Raw genomic sequence first — 23,546 nt, 5'->3', positions numbered from 1 at the left:
ATAACACATCCAAATGCCATGTTTGGTGGTTGTTTGGAAAAGACTGTCATAAAAGGTGTTTGTCAGTCTCATAGAGGAATAATCTGAGTAATCTCATTCACCTATGCATTTGGTTCAGAATAGCATGGTGGCAAAATAAGAATAGTGGTAGCAAAATAAGTGAAAATTGGCATACATGTTTGAACTAAAAGAAGTACTTTTGTCACTGGTGCTGTGAGCACAGAAATAACAACGTTCCAGTTGTGCTTCAGGTTGACAATATTTGTGTTTGAATATATTCAAAAGCTATTTGATACAATTCACCCTGACTTCTTATTATTCATATTTGCTTCATGCGTAAACATTTGATGTTCACACACACTGAATTGCAATGTTACCTCTACACCTTGGTGTGCTTCTGCTTTGTCATGCTATATGGTTGACATCTCTCTCTCTAATACAATATATTCATAAATGAAGCCTTTCTCGAAAAAGAATAGAACATGAAATTGAGTCAAATCTTTATATTTACAATGCATGCATACAACAGGGATCCATTGGTTGGCGCTGCTCTCCGATTTGCACATGCTTTAGCAGATCATGTGCTTGTGTAGACTGTTGTGGTGGGGTGAGAAAGCGATGAGTAATCAGAAATGGTGATCTGCGGCACCCTGGTGGCTTCTGAGTAGCTGGGTGGGCGCCTCCCCTGCAAGATGTTTTACATTGCTGAAGAGCCACACAGTCGTGCAAGTGCACATGTGTTGTAGTATTTGGGTCAAGTACATAGATGTCGTTCTGATGGACCTGACGTTAACTAAAGATAAATTCAACTGCTCGCTCTTTAGTGAGTTCCTTGCTCTACAGCAAACACTTTGTCCTCAGCAGGCCGGTGCAGTGTGCACTTGAGTTTTCCAGTGGCGCCCTCATATCAGCCCCCTCCGCACCAGATGGCTCCTTTTTGATCCATGATTGAGGCATGGATTTAACTAAATATACTGCAGTGTGTTGCATAGTACTGGCCGCACGTGATAACATCTGCTGCTGTTCAGTGAGAAACGCTATGTTCTGCTCTGTAAGATTTTTGTTTTTCTTTGACACAGCTTAAGTTGCAAAATTCAAGTGAAATCTTGTCGGAATGTTGGTGCACATGCACTGAGGGAAGGCTTTGTTTTGCTGCTATAGTAATGCTAATTCATCCTCAGTATTGCAAAGAAAAAGATTACGTGACTGTACCAAGACATAAAGGCTATTATGCAGAAGCAGTACAGGCTGAAACTGATTTATCAATGTTCGCAGCATGTCACTTCTTATTTGTAGCAGTGCAAACTGTATGTGAATGAAGTATGGTCTGTCTCAGTATTTCCTCAGTGAGATGTCTTGCCTCAAGTTAGTACAAATAAAAAACACGCCAAGATTACATTTAGAACATTATGTGAGGTGATGAAATTAGGAAATTTCCAAGCACACTTAGAATCAGCTAGTGCAAGACAGGGGTAATTGGAGATAGCTGGGAGAAGCCTCTTTCCTGCAGTGGACATAAACTTAGGCTGATGATGATGGGGATGATATAAATTAGTGTGTATACCTCATTTTATAGCAGGTTCTCATATCTAGGTGCTAATGTCTAGCTTTTATAGTTGTACTTCACGATAAGCTCCTAGTGTACTGAATGGTTCTCAGTGTTTGTTTGCTTTTCATGTAAAACTTGTAGGCATATTAGCAGTCTATCCTCATGACTTACCGGTGGAAGAAGAGCTTGTGTCTCATTGTCTGTAAAGGATAAATACAACATTGGTGGTTAGCAGTCATGAGCAATCTTAAAGCTATATTACTTTAGGCAATTGTTCTGCACACCTTTGAGGTAACCCACGGTGAGGTAGTTGTATTTCCTGGAATGTTTCCTTGGAGGTGCTTGCTGGTTCCTGCAGCAAGTTTGCATCAATGTTGTAAGATGGACTTTGAGAAAACCTTGGTAAGGACACAGGCTTGCTTCTGTTCCAATTGCCTTTAATTTACACATTATTTATTAAGTGTTCTATTGTAAGGCCTCATGGAGCTTAAATTAGAGAAGCAGAAACAGTTTATGCATGCATAAATATTGGCACGTCAATGCTTTAAAGAAGTTGCTTATTTTACAGCTTGTACTACACAGCTGATACTGATATATGTGTTGTAGTGTATGCTGCATTGTAGAAAGTACGAAATAAGCACTAAGTCAGTGATACTTGCAATACAGGGTCGATTATGAAAGTAATGCACATGATTTTATTATGAAGCGACTATCCATGGCAGCGCGGTAAAACTGGTTGGGAAATGTGGCGAGGGTTCTGCCCTACCCTACACATGTCCACATTTGAGGTACATGGGATAGTGAACGAGGATCTGCAAATGCGCAAGGTCTGCACAAAGCTTGTGCTGAAAGTGTTGACGGAAGATCAGAAAGAACTTTGAGTTGTCAAGAATTGTTGGATTTGATCCAAATAAGCCGGAGTTTCTTAACTCTGTCGTAACCGGAGACAAATCCTAGATGTTCAAGTACAACCCAGAATCGAAAAGGCAGAGCAGTGAGTGGCATACAAAATCATTCCCCCCACCCTAAGAAAGTGTGAATAAGCAAGTCTCGCATCAAAAATCAATACGATGCTCATTGTCTTCCTTGATTCCTGAGGAATCGTCCATTTTGAGTTTGTACCACAGGGAGAAACTGTCAACTCGGCATTTTACCTGGAGGTGCTCAAGAGATTAAAATGCCCGGTCGCGTGCGTGAGGGCTGACATCAAAGACATGGTCAAGCTCCACCATGACAATGCCCCCAGCTACACGTCCTTCATCGTTGCCAACTTACTAGCCCGGAGCAACAGCCCTGTGGTCCCTCATCCCCCTACAGTCCCGACTGGGCTCCGTGAAACTTTTTTTTTGTTTCCCCGACTGAAGAGAGTGCTGAAAGGAAAGCACTGGGAGACCGTGGAAAAAATCCAAAGGCATGTCACAGCATTCCTGAGATACATTTCCATTGAGGACTTTCAGGGTGCCTTCCAGGCGTGGCAGACATGTCTCCGCAAGTGTATTGATGCAGGGGGGAGAGTTTTTAGAAGAATTTTAATCGTTTGTACAGGTCCGGACAATAAATCTATTTTTTTTCCCAGAAAATGTGCATTACTTTCATAATGGACCCTGTACACTGATAGTATTGGCTATTCCTCCTAGTCAATCAGACCAAGACCATTTTTTTGGCTGAGTAGGCATATTTGAGCCACTCTACGGACAGCCTGTTCTTACCAGTTGCAGATAACGAATTTGAGGAGGCAGGCGATTGCTAGCACAAATGCCAGTACCAGCACGATGATGCCAAAAGTTGTGACGCCGCTGCCATAGGAACTGCGATGTCCTGTGCAGATAAAGAAAGAAGCAACAGAAACTTCTCTGTATCGCTATGCTGTGTGTGTTAAACCTCTCTAGGAGGACAAGTTCAATGCAGTTCTGGAAATTCAGTAAAAAAGAACTCTACAAGAATGGTGTGAACCAATATCATTCCAAGAATTCACTGCCGCATTGCTTTCTATATTTCTTAGTGTCTTAAGGTTATTAAAGATGTGCAGATTTTGTAGGGAAACTTGTGTTTGCTTTTTAATGATTTTAATTTGACAAAGATAATATTAATTATGTTAATGGTGATGTTAAGTATAGTGAGAAATAGGGCTAGTTGATGTTCATTCATCTTGTGATTTACTAAGTACTTCCGAAACAACGAAAAGGCTCCATCAACTCCACGCACAAGGCTTCGTCATTCCTGTCATGTGTGTTTTTGTGATTTGTCAGTAGTACTAAGTGCATCACAGGATGAATAAAACAGTGCTTTTAAATTTGTGGCATATTAGAGCATTGATGAGTCTGGTCACCAAAGATAGAACTGTAAGTGTTCTACACTTAAGTCCCTGCCACTGTCCTGTTAAATATTCGCAATAGAAGAGCCATCATCACTGATCGGCAACAACCACTATTTTAGTCTTCGTGCTGGCCAAGGTACTAGATTGAGTCATCCTAAAGGTGTTTATCATTTGCAGCTTATGGCAAAAGGAACTTCGGCATGTCGTTGGTTCCTGTGCCTCTCTTTTTTATGTGCCTTGTTCCTTCACTTTTTAATCAAACCATAAAGATAACAAGCTTTTTAGTTCACATACTTACATTTTGACATGAAGTAGTCAAGACGAAAAGTATGGAATCGTATTTGTATACTGTGGGAAACACCAGTAGTTTAACCATTGTACACGATGGACAGATATGCATCAAAATAAACTCTTATTCCCAAGACAGTTGTCCATAACAGACACCACTGTAGCTTCTGAAATAGCAGTTAGCCTATGCTCAAGAAATCGTAGTGAATTGTGTTGTACTCTTCACAACTAAATATTATCCATAAAAATGAAAAAGAAAACTTATCTGGTGTACTCCTGATGCATCATGTTATGCAAAAGCTCATCAAAAATTGCAAAAAAAAAGACGACGTGGAAGTAATTTTGTAATTCTGGTATTTTTTAGAGAGTGCAGCTTGTGCCTATGGATTTGGTACCTGAGAGGGCAGACTTTAGAGGGAACTATGCTTTCCTCTCTCCAGGACGCCACCACACATCAGGGAATACCACTGTTGCAATACATAGCAGAATGCATTGGTGTTTCTTTTTTTTTTCTTGTTCCCCGCCACCATTAATTGCCCAAGTTCGTCCCAGCCAAGTATGATACAGATCAGCGAAGGAGGAGACCCAACGAATTCTCTTGATCTAAATAGAACATTTAAGTTGTAAAAATTCTGCCATTTAGGGCTAATTTTCACTTAGCGTCGAGAGAGAGAGAGAGAGACAGATGTCGCATCGGTGGAGTAATTGCCGTGCCTGTGATCGCGTGCGGTCTCAGTACGTCCGGATACTGACGGTCGTCGTCCGCCTCGGCGGCTGCGCACTTCTTGGTGTCCTGGCGCATCGAGAACCCCTCCACGCACACACAGTGTCCTGTCAGGTCGCATGCGCTGTGCGGGTCGCTGTATTGGCATTGGGCATGGTACGTGCACTTCCCGCCAAGCGGCGAAGCTGCAAGAGAATGGGGAGACCATTGTGAGAACCTGTTCGTCTTAAAGTGACTCTGTGCATTTTTGCCAAAGTATTCCTACTTCATTGTTTTCTTGGGAACTCGTAGATATAACATCATGTTTTCTGTAACACTACAAAAATCATGTAGATTTGGTGTTGGGTTTAACTCGGTGACCGTTTCACTCGGGTAATTGAGAAGACGTGGAATTAGAAAGTGCGCAGAAACCATCCACGACGATTGTCGATGCAAGCGGCGTTATTCAATATGTGCTTCTAGAGGCGCATACATATTTGTTGCACTGAGGCCATTTAGGTAGCATTTGTTGTTTCATTGCGTGATTCTGTAGACGACAGGGCCCCTGACCAGTACTTGTGTATCTGTACCGGAACCCTCTGCAACCGCCACTGGGGGCAGCAAGAGTAGAGGACTGTGCTACCCGAATGCTCCCCCACAGCATCTAAACCTTCGTACGGCCCAAAGCTCTCGTGCTGCAGCACGTGCTGGTGTGCCTGGCTATTCGACTGCACGTGTTGATAATGTTACAAAGGCATGTATGTCTAAACTGAGCCTGATTGCCCTGGACCCAATTTGACAGAATATTAATTTTTCTGTTGCAAATGCCATATCTAAAACTCGTAAGTTTGTGTCTGATAATTAAGTTCACATTGAAGTTTCCTTTAATTTGATATATTTACCTTGTGTTTCGCAATTCTTTGAAATGGCGCAGTAAATGTCGGACCACCAGCCACTGACCGCTAACCACCAACCAATGACCACGAAAAGGGGAAAAAAAAGCCATGTGGCTTATCAGTTCTTGTATGCCGATCTGCTTGCATGACGCAAGCCAGATGGAGAGTACTTTTCGAGAATCTAAAGATGCTTCTGCTCATTTTATTGCACCAAGCATCACTACTAGAAAGGCCAGTTCCTTGCCCATAGACTTATCAGCGGGCGCTACACTCACGCAGCCGCACCCCACCTGGTGCCAATATTTTGAATATGTTTGCCTCTTCATAATAAATGTGGGCTTCTGTAACACGTAGTTTCGGTTTGTGAACAGTCTAGTCAGCAGCAGCGTTACGTCACAAGTTAAGTCAAATGCAAGACGTGACAAGCACAAAATTAGGCCACTGCCCCTCCTGAAACCGAAACTGTACTCAGAAACTGTGATAGCAGTTGCTCGAAACAAATTTGAATTGGTGTTCGGTATAGTTCCGGTGTTCTGTGACTAGCGATTGTGCCTGTTGAATAGGGACACCGCTACGCCACGATACAGTGCTGGCAGTTTACGTTTAATTCTGCATGCATCTGTATGGTATAGTTTACTGCAAATTGGTCCCATAGCGTTGGGTAGTGAAATATAGCAAACTCTACGCTCAGCTTTCCGTCACGTTCCCTTTTACCTGTCCAGCCAAAAAGCCCACCCAGACTAGCAATAATTGCTTTAACTCATTCATTTGCACTTGATAACCTGTCAAGCATTTTAAATTTTAGCTGTCATGTTTCTACACGGAAGGAGAGGAGGATTCTGGCACACTGTACCTGGGTGGCAGCTGAACTGCGCCGAGACGAATCCATGCTTACAGGTGCACTGGCCCTTGACGCAGAGCAGGTTGAATGCGTCGTGGCAGTCATCGTCGTTATTGCAAGCGTCGCCGAGCCATTGGATGCCTGCGTGCAAGAACACCTTGTGAACATGCACATGCATGTCAAGAGTGAACAAGCACGTACCCTTAAAGGATGACCTCTAGAAAAGGATCAGTTTATGACTTTGGTAAAATATTCTCCAGAACAAAGGAACTTTGGAGCACAATAGGCCATTACATAGTGAGTAAATTGCCATTCTTGTTGCATCACATCAACATTTTAAAAAATGTTACGTTACGCACAAGATGCTGGCATCCGTGGTCGGCTACAGCTGGTGTTAACTGTCAAATAGCAGCAAGGAGGGCAGCATGTGTCCCTCAATCGTGCACACGGGGAGTATGTCCCTCAGCCTGCACGTGTGGTTCGCCCAGTGCCATGCGCCAGAACGTTCGGTCAATTGCCATAAATAGTGAAGTACAGTTCACATACAGTATTTTGTACTCCGACAGCATTAATGGTCTAGGAAATTGCTTAGTGGTGTTCTGTCTGTGTACGTTAGCACCATCTGATGACAGAAGCGTGCCAACCCAATCTTTCATCTTCATCATCGGCCTATTTTCATGTCCCCTGCAGGACAAAGGCCTCTCCCTGCAATCTTCAATTATCCCTGTCCTATGCCAACTGATTTCAACTTGCGCCTGTGAATTTCATAATTTCATCACCTTACCTAGTTTTCTGCCATCTTCTACTGCGGTTCCCTTCTCTTGGCACCCATTCTGTAACTCTAATGGTCCGCCGGCTATCTATCCTACGCATTACATGGCCTGCCCAGTTCCATTTTTTTTTCCTAATGTCAGAATATCCGCTATACCGGTTTGCTCTCTGATCCAAACCGCTAGCGCTCTCTTTGTCTCTTAACGTTATGCCTAGTGTTCTTCGCTCCATTGTTCTTTGCGTGGTTTTTAACTTGTTCTCAAGCTTTAGGTATAATCTAAAAGACATAAGCTGGCCGATTTGCTTATGGCGTGGTTCGTGCCATAAGTGTGGTTGTGGCACGTACATTTTGCAGGAGCAGGTAGACAAAAAGGAGACCGGTGGCCTGATCACACGTGTAGGTTCTGTAACAATAGCATGTAGACTTCGGCAAAAAGCCAATGGAGAGAATGTGAGTAGGTTGGACAAGATTTCCAACACTGGAGGAAATGCAAAATATTTGGGGAAACTCGAACAATTTGCACGACATTGGAGGGATCGCGTCTGCGGTGTTTGGGCAGCACACGCGACTCCCCACTTGCATATGACACTACAAAATTGGAGGACGCTTACCCCCGTATGCAGAGATGCAACTTAAGTCGAAGCACATGCTTGACTTGATCCGAGTGACGCCTATCGGGAACGCGCCTAAGGAAACGCAGTGAGCGTCTTTGGGCACGTTAACGCCAGGCGTCATCTAAATCAAGTCAAGCATGTGCTTCGACTTAAGTTGCATCTCTGCATACGGGGGTTAAGCTTCGCCTTCAAGAGTCGAACGCGACAGCGTTCCCGTCGACCCGCCAAGGGGTGTAAGACAACGGGCTACGGCGCAGCGACTACGCGCCCCGCATCGGACGCGGTGAGCGTCGAGCAACGCAGCGTTCGGCGCGGCAACGAAATCTGCGCCTGAGCAAGCGACGCACGCCTGAGCCTTAGAAACAGCTCGTTTCTGAGGCAACACCGCATTCACTAGAGGCGCTTTTGCACCGCTTTGAAGCATCGGAGTGGTAGAGTCTCTGTCTCACACTCCGGAGACGCTGGTTCGATTCCCACCCAGCCCATCTTGCAAGTTGTTTGTTATTCATGAAGTGCCTGCTGGGATTTATCGCTCACGGCCGACGACACCGGCTTTTCTGCGACACGAGCTCCTTAAAGCTGTCGCGTTAAAACGACGATTGATCGATCACGAGTGAGTAAATGGTGTCTGTAGAAGAACAATATTTGCCTGTGTTCAAAATACATGCTGCGAATTTCCACAGGTCAAGTGCTCTTAATTTTAACGAACATCACAGCATGGCATCCATCGAGGACTGTTTGGCCACTGACTAATGTGAAAAAGTCGACTCGCCATACATGGAGCATCATGGGGCTTCGCATGTGAAGTTTCTCATATATATATAGTAAGCCACACTTAGCTCCTTACCCACTCCACGAATAGGCCTCGTACCATCTTTGAAAGATATAATTGTCTAGGACGTTGCCCACGATCACGCTCAATATCACCGAGGACCCCCAGGACGAAGCACAGTTACCCAGCTGTGTTAGACATGGAATTGAAGCCGGTCAATGAGACCTACTACACTCTCACTCTTAAAACGGTTGCACCCTTTGGGGTGTATATTTGTCCCACAACAATAATCGTCATCTGCCTAGCTTGCGTTCCCTTTCTTGAAAACTCGGCGCTCGCTACTTTCCTGTCGAGAATGCTGCGTCACACTGATAACGCGCGTGCCGTTCGTGACTGGGAAGTACCGGGTTCGCAGCGTTAAAGAAAGGAAACGCGGGCAAGACAGATGACGATTATCGTTGTGGGACATGATAAGTCCCAAAGGGTGTAAATTTTTCTAAGAGTGCTTAGACAAATGTACACCCTTTGGAGTGTATATATACCACACAACAATATCGTCATCTGCCTTGTTTGCGTTTCCTTTCTTGAAAATGCCGTGCTCACTACGTTCCTGTCGGGAATGCTATGCCAGGCTGATAACGCGCATGTCGTTCATTACTGGGAAGCACCAGGCTCACAGCCTTAAAGAAAGGGAATGCGGAAAAGACTGATGACGTTTATTATTCTGTGGCAAGATACAAACCAAAGGGTGTAATTTTGTTTTAGTGTTTATCTCGTGCTCAGCAGTGGAGTGCTGTTGCGACGGATGAATAACTCGACAAACACACGGACTTGCTAATTATATATAGCTTCAGAATGAGTATTGCGCTCACTGCTGCATATAATGAACAAAGCTGACAACTTGCCTAAAAATGCGCGCTGTATATTTTCCAACACCAAGCAATAGCTTGGTGTTATCGACGTTCTGCGATCGTCAAACAATGGTCTGTACGCAGGCCGCAGCTCACGTGATGTCATTATCTGCTGGGTTCTTTGACTTTACAGACCACACGTTCGTGTATTTATGGTGAGGTGCCCATGTCCTCCGTTTGAAGAATATCGTGCTAACAAGAATCGTTGTGGGTGGCCTGCCTCAGAATGGCTGACGGCCGGCTTTCGACGCGGCGCAGTTGTGTACCGATGTTTGGTTTAATTGCAAATATATGTTATGCACTAATCTTTGGTGTCAGCGCTATCGCTCTGCTAACGTTGATGTTTGCTCGCGGTGGTCTTGTCGAGGCTGGCGCCGTAAGCGCGCTATCGCGACCGATACCGGCTGGGTTTTCAGCTCGTCGTGCGTCATAGCTGACGTGGAGATGTTCGGCATCTGCCATTGGCCGCTTGTCGGGGCCTGCGAGGTAAAGAACGCGGTTTGAACGGTGCGCTCTGCACATTATTTTATCGTGTTTTTAATTAGACTATACCGCGTGCGTGCTTTTTTCTATATGTCACTTGTAGCGCTTAGTCCACAAAAATTTGCTCTTGCAGGGCGTCGAAATCCTCCCTCAGGTGCATACCATAGCTTTCCGAGTTTTTTCTATCTCTGTCTTTCCTTTAGAATCAGGTTCCTGAAGTATTCTATATCTGACTGATCATTTTCGTTTTCGAGAATGGTTCTACGAATTTCGGTTTCTGTCGCATCCTGCTGTACCTATAAATCTAGGTGCCGGAAGCCGAGATATAACCAATTCGTAATAATTCTCGTGAATGGCGACTGTCGGACGTATGAGGTAACAGGTGATTCACTTTCGTGTATGCATCTGGCCACCACTTCAAGGCGGTACCATGTCGGTACTTCGTATTTCGGAGCGCTGCGATCTCTATCGCAACACGTCACTCGTTCTTTTCTACTCGTTCAAAGTTTTGGACGTTACCTGCGGAAGTTCGATAACCTGCCTCTTTGCATGGCCGCAAGCAATACCGGCTGACATTCTCAGATGCCTCTAGGTTGGCACCCCACCGATAATGTGTTGTATTTCAACTTACGGGCTTCATGGCCTCGCACCACTCAGCTTAGCCAGCAAATAGAAAAACGGCAGGATGCAATACTTCGCCAATACAGCAGCTTGCACCTGGCAACACTTCCGCTGCGCAGTTAACCAGTCTTATAAATCAATTCTGCTGAAAATTGCGCAATATATGGTGCGACGCACCTGACTTTGAAACGTGAAGCGAGTTGGCTGTTGAAGGCAATTAAACCGTTAGTTTTGAAGCGAAGCTTTGTTTACCTAATGTTACGTAACTATACGTATACAGAACACAGACCTTAAAGCCTGTGTGAGCTACTAAGCACTTTGAAAAACTTCACGACTTTATTTCAGCTGTTGCGACAGGCCTAACTGCAGATCAACCCGCTGTCCATTGCTCTTCCCCTTCCCTCTCGCCTGTCTTCGCGTCAGCTCACGGGGTTGACCAGGGCCGCGCCAGAGGACGAAGACGCGCACCACTGGTGAGACCCCCGTCCCTGCAGAGAAGTGGCCGCGGTCACTTGGAAAGTCGTTCAGGTGGGCACGCTGATGATGGGGGCAGGTTTGATCCTCTCGAGAGCGACTGTGTCCTCATGTTCGTTGCACAGGATATAGTAAGGCGATATTCTGAATGCTTGACGACTGGGAAATGGCCGTCAAAGCGAGGTTGAAGACCACGACGAGGCGCGTCAATACGAATGAAAATGTGAGAGGGCACGTGCCAGAATTTTGAAGGAAGAAGAAGAAGAAGAACATGATAGGACATTTTTAACTCCCTTGTTATCATTATTATTTTTATGCACCTAATTGAAACACCCGATTCATGGCCAATCCCCCACTGTGGGTATGTGCCACGGCCACTCAGGATAACAACACCAACAACAACAAGGACGTTTGCAGGCTTGAGGGTACGAGGACGTCAAGTGGACTCGAGGGAGTAGAAGTTGAAGTACGCAACGTTTGCATGAAAGTCGGCGCTGGTCGAAAAAAGCTGGGTCAGAAACAGACAGCGTGGAAGAGGCGGCGACGAAATGCGGAAAGCGTAGGGTACAGCCGTAAATGGTCTCTGCTAGGGTGGCATCGGAGATCGTTGTTCGAAACGCACTAGCTCACAGCCCAAAAGAGGTGTTAGGGATGTGAAAAGGGTGAACTCGAACTGTCTGCCGCTGTCAGTATTCACTGTCGACGGCACACCAAAACGGCTGATCCAGGTAGAGAGGAAAGTATGGGCAACTGCGTCCGCCGTGATGTCAGGCATGGGAGCCGCTTCAGGCCACCGGATGTACTGAACAGCACACGTAAGCAGGTATGTATAACCGCGGGATGGTGGTAAAGGCCCGACGATGTCCAGATGAATGGTGTCGAAGCGTACATGGGGGATCGCAAATTGTCCCCATGGAGGCTTGGTGCGTCGTTGCACCTTGAAACGATGGTAGGCTGTGCAAGCACGAGCGCAGTCACGAGGCCAGACACGAGGCCAGACGTACGTAACGCTAGGTGATAAGGTCTTGCGTGGCACGTATGCCTTGATGGCAGAGCGAGTGCACAGAATCAAAAACGGCACGACAAAGACGAGAAGGGACATAGATACGACTCATGCGAGTACGGCTGGCTCAAACGTTGCACCAGAGCGGGTCGCCATGATCGGTGAAGGGGACCTCTCCAGACGAAGTGATTTAGAAGACCGGAGGCATGGAAGCTCAGGGTCGGATACTTGTGTCGCCTAGAACGAGGACAAGGAAAGGCCAGCGAGACCTGTCGTGGAGTTAATGCCGATGTGGCTCAGGGCGTAAGCCGCACTGTTGAGGCTGCTTTTGACATAACGTACGTCAGTCGTGAATTCGACGAGGAAAGCAAGATGACGCAGCTCTCGGAGATTGGTTGGCAGTGAAGGAACGTATGGTGGAAGCGAGAGGCTTGCGGTCGGTAAGGATGGCAAATTCTAGACTTTCGAGGAACTACCTGAAGTGCTTCACTGCAAGGTACGCGGCGTGCAGCTCCCGTCTGAAAGTGTATAGGCGCTCAGTATCGCGCAACTTCCGCGGAAAAAAAAAAAAAGGAGATGGGGACCGATGCACAATAAGCTACTGATGAAGAGCAGCTCCCACGGCTACTGAAGAAGCGTCCACCGTAAGGCTGTAAGGTAAGTAGTCTGAAGGGTGGTGCAGGAGTGTGGCTTAGACGAGTTTGGTCTTGACGGCGGAAAATACCTGATCGACGATAGAATCCCAACGCAGAGTGGCGGACGCCTTTCGAAGTGGAAAGGAGTGCTTCAAAAGGCTTCAAGAGTGCAGAGCATGTACGGATGAAGCGACGATAAAAATTGACCTAACCGATAAAACAATACAGGCTGCATATACGTTGGAGGAGGATAGTCGATGACGGCTCGTACCTTAATTGTCGGGCAGTGGAGTGATGCCTTGCTTGGTGATGCGATGTCCTCGAAAATCTCCGATAACTCAGACTGATATTTGTTAAGACTCACTAACACTAGGCCGACCGGACACCGATTTCGGTCTGCCGACTGTCGGCGACAGCGTTTTTTACCTTCGTGTGGGCGCCTCTGTCGCATTTTATACCGATGCCAAGCTCTCCGTCGAGCGTTGGTATGTTGTCGGCGTCGGTACAATGTGACAGAGGCAGCGACACGGAGGAAGTAACGCTGTCGCCGAGAGTTGGCAGGCCGTTATCGGTGTCGGTCGGCGGCCTCGTGTGAGTGAGCCCTTAGCATTGGTGACATCATAATCACGCAGGCGAGCAAACAATTGACGGAGATGCGCTTTGTGCGTCTCGGCATCTTTACTAGCGATGAGATCGTCAATCTAGGCAAAGCAAATCTGTGCGCCGCATATATATATATATATATATATATATATATATATATATATATATATATATATATATATATATATATATATATATATATACCAGAAAAAAGGCAGTTCTGGGTCCGGGAAAAATATTCACAGTGCAGTAGACGCGCGTATGAAGCGGTTTATTGACGTTTCGGCCGGGGTCCGGCCTTCATCAGAATATATATATATATATATATATATATATATATATATATATATATATATATATATATATATATATATATATATATATATATATATATAGAGTTTCGTATCAACCAGGTGACAGCGCTTCATGTCCACGAGCAGGTAGACAAGAAATGTTTAAAGAAATCGGCTCCTGGGATTGCATAGCGCACATCTGCTATCCAGAACAGCCATTGAAACCGCCTTTTGAAGCCAAGGTCTATGGTGAGAGACTTCTGATCGTAGGTTGCAATAACCGAAGAGATAATAGCCTGAAGGGGGGTTGATTTTGCGAGGAGACGCCGATCAGTTTGAGACGCGGGGATAAGGCCGACTTCGGCCTGGTGTCAACGAGCCACCGCAAACCGTTGCTTACGGCCGGGGACGTAAGACGGCTTACGGAATGGCCGTGGTCGCCCGCTGCTGTATTACAGGCGATCGGCTGCAGCATCTCCTGCGTGCCATGACCAGAGGGAAGCACATTGACTAGCAGCAGCATCAAAACGTAGTAGCACCAAAACGGTAACAGCACAGGTTCTGCGGTGAAAAACTGCGTGAAGCTTGCGGAAACGACCGACGTGCAGAAGGAGGCGAGAGAGGCTGATGAAGTGGACAGAATAGAGATGCGGAGTGTCTCGAAGTTCTTGGCGCAATTCAGCTACTTGAGACGCGAGCTTTTCTATTGTTTCACGGAGTGAATCGAGCTTGGACACCGGACACCTACAGGTAGCGTTGATGGCTGCCGGTGCAAGTCCATTATGTCGTGGGCCAGTTTCCGACAGCGATCTTTTATGAGCTTAGACGAAAGTCAATCGTACGTTGGCCTGAAGACGCTTCAGGAATAACTCGTGTAGTACGGCCATGTCGAGGGAATCTGCTGTGTCGCCGAGCAGTTGTGCTGAAGATGACGCAGAAATTGGGTTGGACGTCTGTCACTGAGCTTCTCGGTACTCGGGAGCTGCTGGATACGGTGATGTGCAGGCGGGACGAGGCGGCGAAGAAGAGTCCCTTTGATTGCCGTGTACGCAGTTTCGACCAGCGGTATAGTACGAGGATGTCACGTACGTTTGTCATTGCTGTGGTGGCAGCGTTTTAGGGAGCAGCTCGTATTTACAAACTTCCGAGGTGATGCGAGTCATGAGGAATTTGTCCTCAGCTTGAATGAACCATAATGACGGATCGGCTATCCACAGCTGCGGTAGGGTGATGTTAGCTGCAGCTCCTATCACACTCGTGGGAGGCTGAAAGGGTTTCGGAGGCGGTACGGGCGGAGTTGCTGGCGTCTGTGGTCCCCCGTTGATCTATTGCATGCCTTGTTCGAGTCCGGGTCACCAGTAACTTTGGGCTACTAAGCACAGTTAAGAACTTCGCGACTTTATTTCAGCGGTTGTGAGATACCTAAGTGCGGTTTGGCTTAGTTTGGTGCCTATGGCTTAACTGCGGATCCGCCCACCGTCCATTCCTATCCCCTCTCACCTATCTTCGCACCAGCTCACGTAGTAGTTTTCTATCATGTATATGGCTCCTATTCACTATGGGGGATTGGCCAAGAAATCGATAGATTATTCCAACTTATAATGAAGGATAAATTTCAGAATAGCTATGGACTTGGCGCTGTAGATCGTAAGATTATTTGTTCAAATGAAATCGGTAAAGTCAGATGGAATGAATAATCATTAACTCAAAAGCACAAGCAAAAAAAAAGATGGAATTTAGCAGGGCATTCGGTTGGATTCCATAAGAAATTTGGGACACCTGAGCATATCGTACGTCCTTGTGGCTGAATCCCAAAGTGGAGGCCCCAAGCGAAAGAATAACAAGTCCAGGCCAAGCCGTCAAAGAGGTATTTCCAATATTTCTTTTCTTGCCGCAGTAAAAGTGGCTACGAGATGGAAGTGATGGATTGTTTCTTCCTCATTACAAAACGAGCAGAGAGAGGGGGGGGGGGGCACCAACCCGACCTGCGTAAGTAGAAGTCCCGGGAGGGAATGCGGCGAAGTAATTTTGTGAGGCGAGACCTCAAGCGTGTTTCTGTTACAGGATTCACTACGCCAGGGAAATGTAAGGTGCTTATAATCTGGAAAAGCGTAGTCAGTACTGAGTCTGATACGGCTTTCACAACTGATCGAATCCGAAATCTAGCTGCCCTAATGTGTGCTGTCACTGGCAGAACAGTAAGGACTGGGCCGAAAAGTGTCGTCTTTGCCAGCGAATTGGCAGTTTCATAAAAAAACAATATTTGTGACCGGGTATTCGAATCAAACGAACATTTGCAGATGGACGGGAAGTAGTAAGTGAGAGAGTTTTAGCATGTGCAAATCACTATACGTGGCTAGAGAAGGGCATACGCAGAAATTGAGTCAGTAAGAATACCAGCTGTTGTAGCGGAGGAGGAATAAACTTTTATTGTAGAACCAGCACTTTATGATGGCCGGGCCTAAGCCTCCCACGAAGGGACGTCGAGGGCTTGCCTCGCCGCCGCCTCGCGGGCGTGCTGGGTCGCCCAGGTTTGGTCGTCGAGGGCGGAGCTCCGCAGAGCCTCATGCAACCTCGACGAGAGAGTCGTGGTGTTAGTCTGTGTGTACTGTGCTGGGCACTCCCATAGCATATGCGGAGGCGTAGCCGGGTGAATTCTACAGCACCGGCAGTTGGGGGTAGTGTATACGTCTGGAAATATAAGGTGGAGGCGGGGGGGGGGGGGGGATGAAGGGTACGTGTTTGGCTGTTGTAGTCGTTTGGCCTAATTTACCTAAAGCTAGAATTACTGCTATGAACTCGGCCAGAAGAATAGGCACCAGATCAGGCAAACTTAGTGCAAAAGACCAGTCTAGTGCAGGACAAAATATTCCAATGCCTGCCTTTCCCTCGAACTGCGATGCATCTGTCGCAATATCAATGTTAGTTAAAAATTAAATTAAATTATGGGATTTTACGTGCCAAAACCACTTTCTGATTATGAGGCACGCCGTAGTGGGGGACTCCGGAAATTTCGACCACCTGGGGTTCTTTAACGTGCACCTAAATGTAAGTACACGGGTGTTTTTGCATTTCGCCCCCATCGAAATGCGGCCGCCGTGGCCGGGATTTGATCCCGCGACCTCGTGCTCTGCAGCCCAACATCATAGGCACTGAGAAACCACGGCGGGTTCAGTGTTAGTTGCTAGAGTGTTTAGATGGTCTTGTAATACGCCGTTTAACATACCGTAAGGTAGTAGTTTCGCGTGGCTTAAATTTGAATCCATACTACTGGGGAGCAAATCACGATTTTGTACACTTAGTGGCTCAAGTACTGTTCGCACAAATATAATCTGTGGTGTATGAAACCTGGGTAAATCAATCGGTGAAAATAATTCTGGATCGTATTGATGTAAATAATATGAGGACGGCCTAATGTCCAGGTCCGCGTTAGAAGAAGGAAGACTTGGAAACTGCCAAATGAACGTTTGCTCAGCTGTGGATAAATTTATGGTTCAGAAAGATTTTCTTAAATTCTTCATACGTCATATTCTTTCATTTCATCTTGCCAATTTTACTAATTTTAGTAATAAGTGCAATTTCTTAATACCATCCGAATCTTGTGAGTATGCGCCATCAAAAAGTAAAGCGAAGCGAAACGAAACCAGCTTTTTTTTTATTCTGCTGCCGCTTTTCTTCTTTACGGGAAAAAAAAATTGAATCAAGGTTTAGCCAACTTGGTATAAATATTTCCATTCTGAATAGTCTTTTTTTCTAGGAGCCTCCTCTTTTGAAAACTACCACAGGGATGTTTGCTTAGCCGTGGGGAAAATTATAGTCATTTCAGGGGATTTCCTTAAATTCTTCATATAATACATTTTATTCATTCCCTCCCGACAGCATAACCAATTTCAGTATTAACAGCAATTTCCTAATATCCAGATCTTGACCAATCGCCCCGCACAAGGTATGCGCTCCATAGAGGGCAAATCCAACCAAACCACCCAAGGTGTTAACGCCGATCACATCGGCCGTCTCGGGAACACGCGCCAACTGTGTCAAGGTTATGTTTGAGGGTGACTGTTTTCCCGAATATGTCAAAAGTGGACCACTTCCGATGCACAGTTTTCCCATTCGAAAACTGCTTTGTTGCCACGAGTGCACAAAGATTGGACACGTGAAGGTCGTGTGCACCAGTTCAGTGGTTTGTGCCCAGTGCACGGACGACCTCACAGAATGCGCCTACCGTGCAGCCATGTTCAGGTACGCTCGAACTGCCACAGATGTTGTGTGTAGCCACATCCAAAGACTGTCCTCTGCTTAAGAATGGGTTCGCCGTCAGGGGAAATTCGACCCGCAGAGAAGCCACTGAAATTGTCCGGTGTCGCCGACTCCGCCACCGACTGCCTTCCAGGCTTCTGTGAAGAAGACTACGACATCCGCCTACTTTGAGCGCCGCGCGCAGCCGATGCTGACGGCACGTGAGAGGCAGAAGCCGGCAGAGCTGACTGCCTGGTGGAATGGCTGCAGTATCGCCTATTGTCACGGAGTCAGCGTGCTGCCCCTGTTCAGATGCGCACTACACCTGTTGATGAGGCATGAAAGTTGCAGGTAGACAGGTACGTCATATCCATACAACGGTCATTAATAGATGTTATCCGTGTGCTCTTAAACAATGAGCACTGAGTGCAGTGCTGGCATCCGTTGAGTTAGAGAATACTTCGGAAATTACCATCATTTCGTACAGAAGATCCAAAAGCGACCTCACCGATTGCCAGCACACAAGATTTCGCGCTTCCTTCGAACAACTGCACAAACGCAGAGCTACGCGTGACGTGATCGAAGCTTTTCACACCCTCATGCAAACGCTGACGGGTTGGTAGCTGAACCTTTGTTTCATTGACGTCCAAACAGACAAGTTGCGTTCTAAGCACTTGACGAGTTACGTATTAGTTAATGTTGTCGAGTTTTTAAAGATGGCCTAGTGTTATCACATGCGCGCCTGTACCCGTCCCTGACTGTATATGTTCAGTTTCTTTTTCAAAGAAATGTTTGATAGTCGCCAGTGTAGTGCCGTTGTTTGGCTACTTCACATCGCACCTTTTCTGTCGGCGCTTTTATCTCAAGATGAAAAGATTCTGAAGCCTTTTCGCTCCGATTTGTAACGTTACCTTTTGCATTTTCTCAGTCGCGTGTGTCGTGAAGCCTTACAAACAACTCAGGATCAGACGCTATCGCAGGTAACCCAAGATTTTACCAGATCATCCTAAACGTCCCGCCAGCTAGCGCATATTCATACGTGAGTGCACACTATATACGAGGTACATTTGGTAAAATTTATTCATTCGGCGAGAAGTTCATCTGCGGGCTACTTAGTGACGCTCTGCTGAAAGTCCAAACGCGAATTCAGGCTTGCGGTTTCCGATAACGCTGTACGTACCTCTGAAACGAATTTCAATATCATTTCGTAATGCGCTGCCTGGAACAGAGACAAAAGAAAACTAACAAAAAAATGTGGCTTGACTGGGATCTGTTATCCCGCTACGAGGCGTAGCGGAGCATGCGGTCAAGAGGATACATGTCTTAAATCCTTATTCAAACGTGATGTGCCGGATTGCTAAGTGGCATCACTTCGCATAGCAGTCATGTATTGAATTGCTGTTTTACATTAAGAACGACGGGACATGACTACCTTGAGCTGGGTTTAAATCAATGTCCTCGTATAATTTGCAGCGCACGCCTGTGAGCCTTTATATGTGCTAATGCGAGCTGGAATCCTTGCGTATAAGATCGACGCAAATGTCTGTGTTACCGTGCTCAGGAAATTACAATTCATGTTTTACTAATTGCGGCGATCATCCAGCCTGCTCTGGCAAGAGTTTGACCAATCCACAGAAAGTCTATAGACAGGTGGTAGACTGATGACTTTGCGCTTTATGTCGTTAATTGTCTGTAGACCTTTTGCAAACACTCAATTGGCATGACTATGAACCGCTTTCTTATAGACCAAAGCAAATAGATTTGGTAACTAACTACCTTTATCTACAGTTTGTCTCTATAATTTCAGCAGGCAAATCGGTAAGGAAATAAAGCAAATCAGCATCGATGCATATTCGTCAAACACCCAGCTCGGGAATAAAAGTGGCCACTGCACGTCAGCGCGTCACCACCTGACGCGTCAGCGCCGCAGATTGCCTCACCCTCGTCTGCATCCGCGTCCTCGATGGCATCAAACAGCGACACGATGGCGACGATTAGCAGCCTTCCGAGCAGCTTTCCGGGCGCCATGGTAAGCGGCCCTACGCAGGCGTGCGCTCCCGGCGTCAGGCACGGAGCCCGCCGCTGAAAACCGCTCCGACCAGCCGCACTCAAAGTCTCCTTCTACACACAGCTGCCGCTGCTGACTGGCCGAAGGCTCTATCGTCGACTCTTGGCTGCAACCGCTATCGGGGGCTTCTTTCTTCCCCTTCTGTATGGCCCCGATTATCGTTTCATGGAGGCGTATCTCTGTGCCGAATGCAACATCAGATACCACCACTCTCTCTGCCTGAATTGTTTTCTCTGTTGTACGTGGCGGCCGGAAAGCGACAAATCACTGGAGAGAGCAAAGCGTGCGTAACCTTAGCCGTAAAAAGAACGAGGAAACATCGGCTTTCCGTCTGAAGAATAAATGCGCGGTTCTCTCGCGCTTTTAAGCCGACTGGACATTTGCTAGAAGTGCTGATACATTGGCTCTGTCTTTGCTTAAGTGGAGTGTTTTGCACATGCTCTGAGGCATGCCTAAGGTCGCTGCCGCGTAGATTACATGCTGGTTGTGCTTTGTGACGGAAAACTGACCGTCGGAGGACCTGCATACATTTGCGAGTTTGATGGAGTGTTTTTTTTTCCAGCAGCTGTAATAGAGGTGTGGCTTATGGCATGTGTCACATATTTCTATAGCGCCGACCCGTTTTTGAACTAGTCATGAGACTTAGGTTTTCACAGTGCATTCTTATACAATGTTTACATTCATGTCCAGTGCTGTTGCTGCTTTTGACGATTTCCCATCCGCTTCGCCAAACCATTTATCCGTTTCTCATTTAGCTTTATGTTCTGAAGGTGTTTCACGAGGGTGTCAAACCAATTGGTTCGGCTTTATTTGTCGCACTCACCTTTTCTGCAATGACTATAGCGTATTCTTCCTTTTGCCAACGTGCGTCTGTTTGTGGACACGCACGTCGCTTGTCAATGACGCTGGTGCCAAAGCACATCCTTTAAATGTGAACGTGCCCATCCTGAAAACACAAATGACATCGTTACTTTCCCAGTATGGCGTAGAGGTGTCATTTTCTCTAGCGACATTGTAGTGAGTGGATTGCGGACTCTCAGAGGTTTTCAAATCAGACAGAGATCTTTATGGAACATAGCATTCACCCAGATGAAAAGGCACATGGAGGCGCCCTGCATTCGCGGTCACCGTCTATCAAAAAAGGAAACGAGACATATTGCGGGCCGTTTGTGACAACCAGTCTATTTGGAAGTGTCTCCTTCGTACTTCACACTTATCGAGATGAATTCCCCGCAGGGGCGTCTGCGTCAGCAGGCGTTTGGTGTGTTGCGACACCACGTACCCGAGCACACGAGGGTTGGACCCTCCCGCGTGTAACCGTGCGCGGCTTAGCCGTGTCCCGGGAAAGGGGGATCCTGGGGGTTGAGCCGATGCCGGGTGTTCGGACCTTTAAGGCCCCCCAGCGGAGGCAACACACCTTTTTTGCCTCTGCTTCACGTAGACGTCACCCCCGGACTGACCCACCGGGGGGAAATCGGTAGTTGCCTTTTCCTGTCTCTCTCTCCCTACAACGTTCGTCTTTTCCTCACTTTCCACCTTTCCTGTCTCCTCATTTCTTTATTACTTGCGACCTTCCTGGCAGCAAGGGTTAACCTTGTGTGAGCAGCCAACCTTGGTTATGTCATATTGGGTTATAGTGGCAACGTACAGCTGGCGTTTGCAGGTCCTGTTTTTCAGGCCCTGCAGCGTCCCCTTGTTGGACTCCATGGTGGGTGGCTAGCGTTGCTGCCGAAAACTACACGTCCACACATGGCTACTTCCTTCCCTCCACTACCTGATCGCCCTCAGAAAAGAGGGTGCACCGATGAAGTCTTCCAATTTTTTGGCCGCCAAAAAGAATCACTCCCGCGTTTCCATGTCATCCATTCTGCAAAACCAGATAAACCAGTAAGAACTATCTCACCCTTCCTTGTTTCGCAGTCATTGACTGAAGTCTTTGGTCCTGGATATAAGGCGTCGAGGATGGCAAGCGGTGATCTCCTCTAGGAGCTCCGCGATCAAAAACAGTGTGAAAAATTGTCAACACTGGTGTCATTTGGGGAAACCCAAATGATTACAACCCCGCACCGCACGATGAACACCACCCGTGGTGTTGCCTCTGACGATGACTTGATGGAGCTCACTGAGGCTGAACTCTTGGAGGGCTTCAGTGACCAGAATGTTATCAATGTTAAACGAATTAAGATGAGGCAAGATGGAAAAGAGATCATGACGAAACACCTGATACTCACTTTCGGCTCAAGTGTCCTTCCCGAGTCCATCGAGGCTGGTTATATCAAACTTCATGTTCGGCCATACGTTCCCAATCCTCTCAGATGCTTTAAGTGCCAACGTTTTGGCCACAGTTCACAGAACTGTCGAGGCCGGCTGACTTGTGCCAAGTGCAGTGACAATGAACATTCCTCCGAAACGTGCCAGAACACTCCACATTGTGTCAACTGTGATGGCGAGCATGCCGCATACTCGCGGTCCTACCCGTCCTGGAAAAGAGAAAAAGAGATTGTGACAATCAAAGTCAAAGAAAACATATCTTTCAAGGAGGCACGTAGGCGGGTGTAATACCTGTCTAAGAACAGCTTTGCCGATGTGGCGCGTAAGGGGGCAGCGTTACAACGGCCTCCGGCGGCTGTCCGACCCACAGGCAGTGAGTCGGCAGTTACGCCATCTGCCCCCGCGGTGGTTGCAGCTAGCGCTGCTCCGTCAACACAGCAGAGGGGACCATCGACCCCGAATGTGGGCGCAGCCGAGGCTGCCCCAACCTCCCTGGTCCCTTCCGGCGCTGGCAACAGCCGGCGCAGCCAAATCCCGCAGGGTGCCCCATCGACCTCCGGGCTGGTGGGCGCAGGGGTCTTGCCTTCCAAGGCGGGACTCTCTTTTGTAACTTCTCGCTCGCAAGAGCATGTGTCCGGCGCCTCACAAGAGGCAATGGGCGCTACACATGTCCTCAAGGCGCAACAAACGCCTAAGGAGCGGCGAGGCTCCCTCGAACGCTTCAGAAAGGGCAGAACCCCCGTTACACGGCCTCGAAAGAGCTATGTAACCTAAGGCATCACTTCAGTTTCCGTAAATACAGCATCAATTTTCTTTAAATATGGATACACAAATCATCCAATGGAATGTCAGAGGTCTTCTCAGGAATCTTGATGATGTGCAAGAACTCATCCATAAACACAATCCAAAAGTGCTGTGTTTACAGCAAACACACTTAAAACCAAAACACACAAATTTTCTTCGACAGCACGTTACTTTTCGCAAAGATCGCGATGATGCTATCGCATCATCGGGCGGTGTTGCCATTGTAATTCAAAAAAAGCATAGCGTGTCAACGTTTACAGCTACGAACGGCCCTCGAAGCAGTGACCTTTCGAGTTGTCCTGCTAAACAAACTCATCACTATTTGTTCGCTTTACATACTGTCAAGAATGGCGAGCTGCGAAACAAGATTGCCACACAGTTACGACAGG

At 47.0% G+C, this 23,546-nt stretch overlaps 1 protein-coding gene across 2 annotated transcripts; it reads right to left on the bottom strand.

The window, feature by feature from the left end:
- Nucleotides 1-488: 488 nt before the first annotated feature.
- On the bottom strand, nt 489-20,231 carry LOC135906990 (uncharacterized). Of its 2 annotated transcripts, none has more exons than XM_065438639.2 (7): nt 19,955-20,231; nt 6,607-6,735; nt 4,908-5,063; nt 3,259-3,367; nt 1,834-1,901; nt 1,721-1,749; nt 489-685 (listed from the first exon to the last, which is right to left on the bottom strand). In XM_065438639.2, the coding sequence occupies exons 1-7, from the start codon at nt 20,040-20,042 to the stop codon at nt 578-580; spliced, it is 687 nt and encodes a 228-aa protein (XP_065294711.1). In that variant the 5' UTR covers nt 20,043-20,231; the 3' UTR covers nt 489-577. The 2 variants fall into 2 exon arrangements, with proteins under 2 accessions (XP_065294711.1, XP_065294710.1); XM_065438638.2 differs by having other exon boundaries at nt 4,869-5,063; nt 19,955-20,225.
- Nucleotides 20,232-23,546: the final 3,315 nt, after the last annotated feature.

This window comes from Dermacentor albipictus, chromosome 1, assembly GCF_038994185.2.
Source record: "Dermacentor albipictus isolate Rhodes 1998 colony chromosome 1, USDA_Dalb.pri_finalv2, whole genome shotgun sequence".
Lineage (NCBI taxonomy): Eukaryota > Metazoa > Arthropoda > Arachnida > Ixodida > Ixodidae > Dermacentor > Dermacentor albipictus.
This window is presented reverse-complemented; position numbering and strand designations above follow the sequence as displayed.

Coding starts and splice junctions, on each gene's coding strand:
- LOC135906990 (XM_065438638.2), bottom strand. CDS start 20,042: ATGGCGCCCGGAAAGCTGCTCGGAAGGCTGCTAATCGTCGCCATCGTG. Junction 5,064..6,606: donor GCAGTTCAGCTGCCACCCAG/GTACAGTGTGCC, acceptor ATTCTCTTGCAG/CTTCGCCGCTTGGCGGGAAG. Junction 1,750..1,833: donor CACCGTGGGTTACCTCAAAG/GTGTGCAGAACA, acceptor TATCCTTTACAG/ACAATGAGACACAAGCTCTT.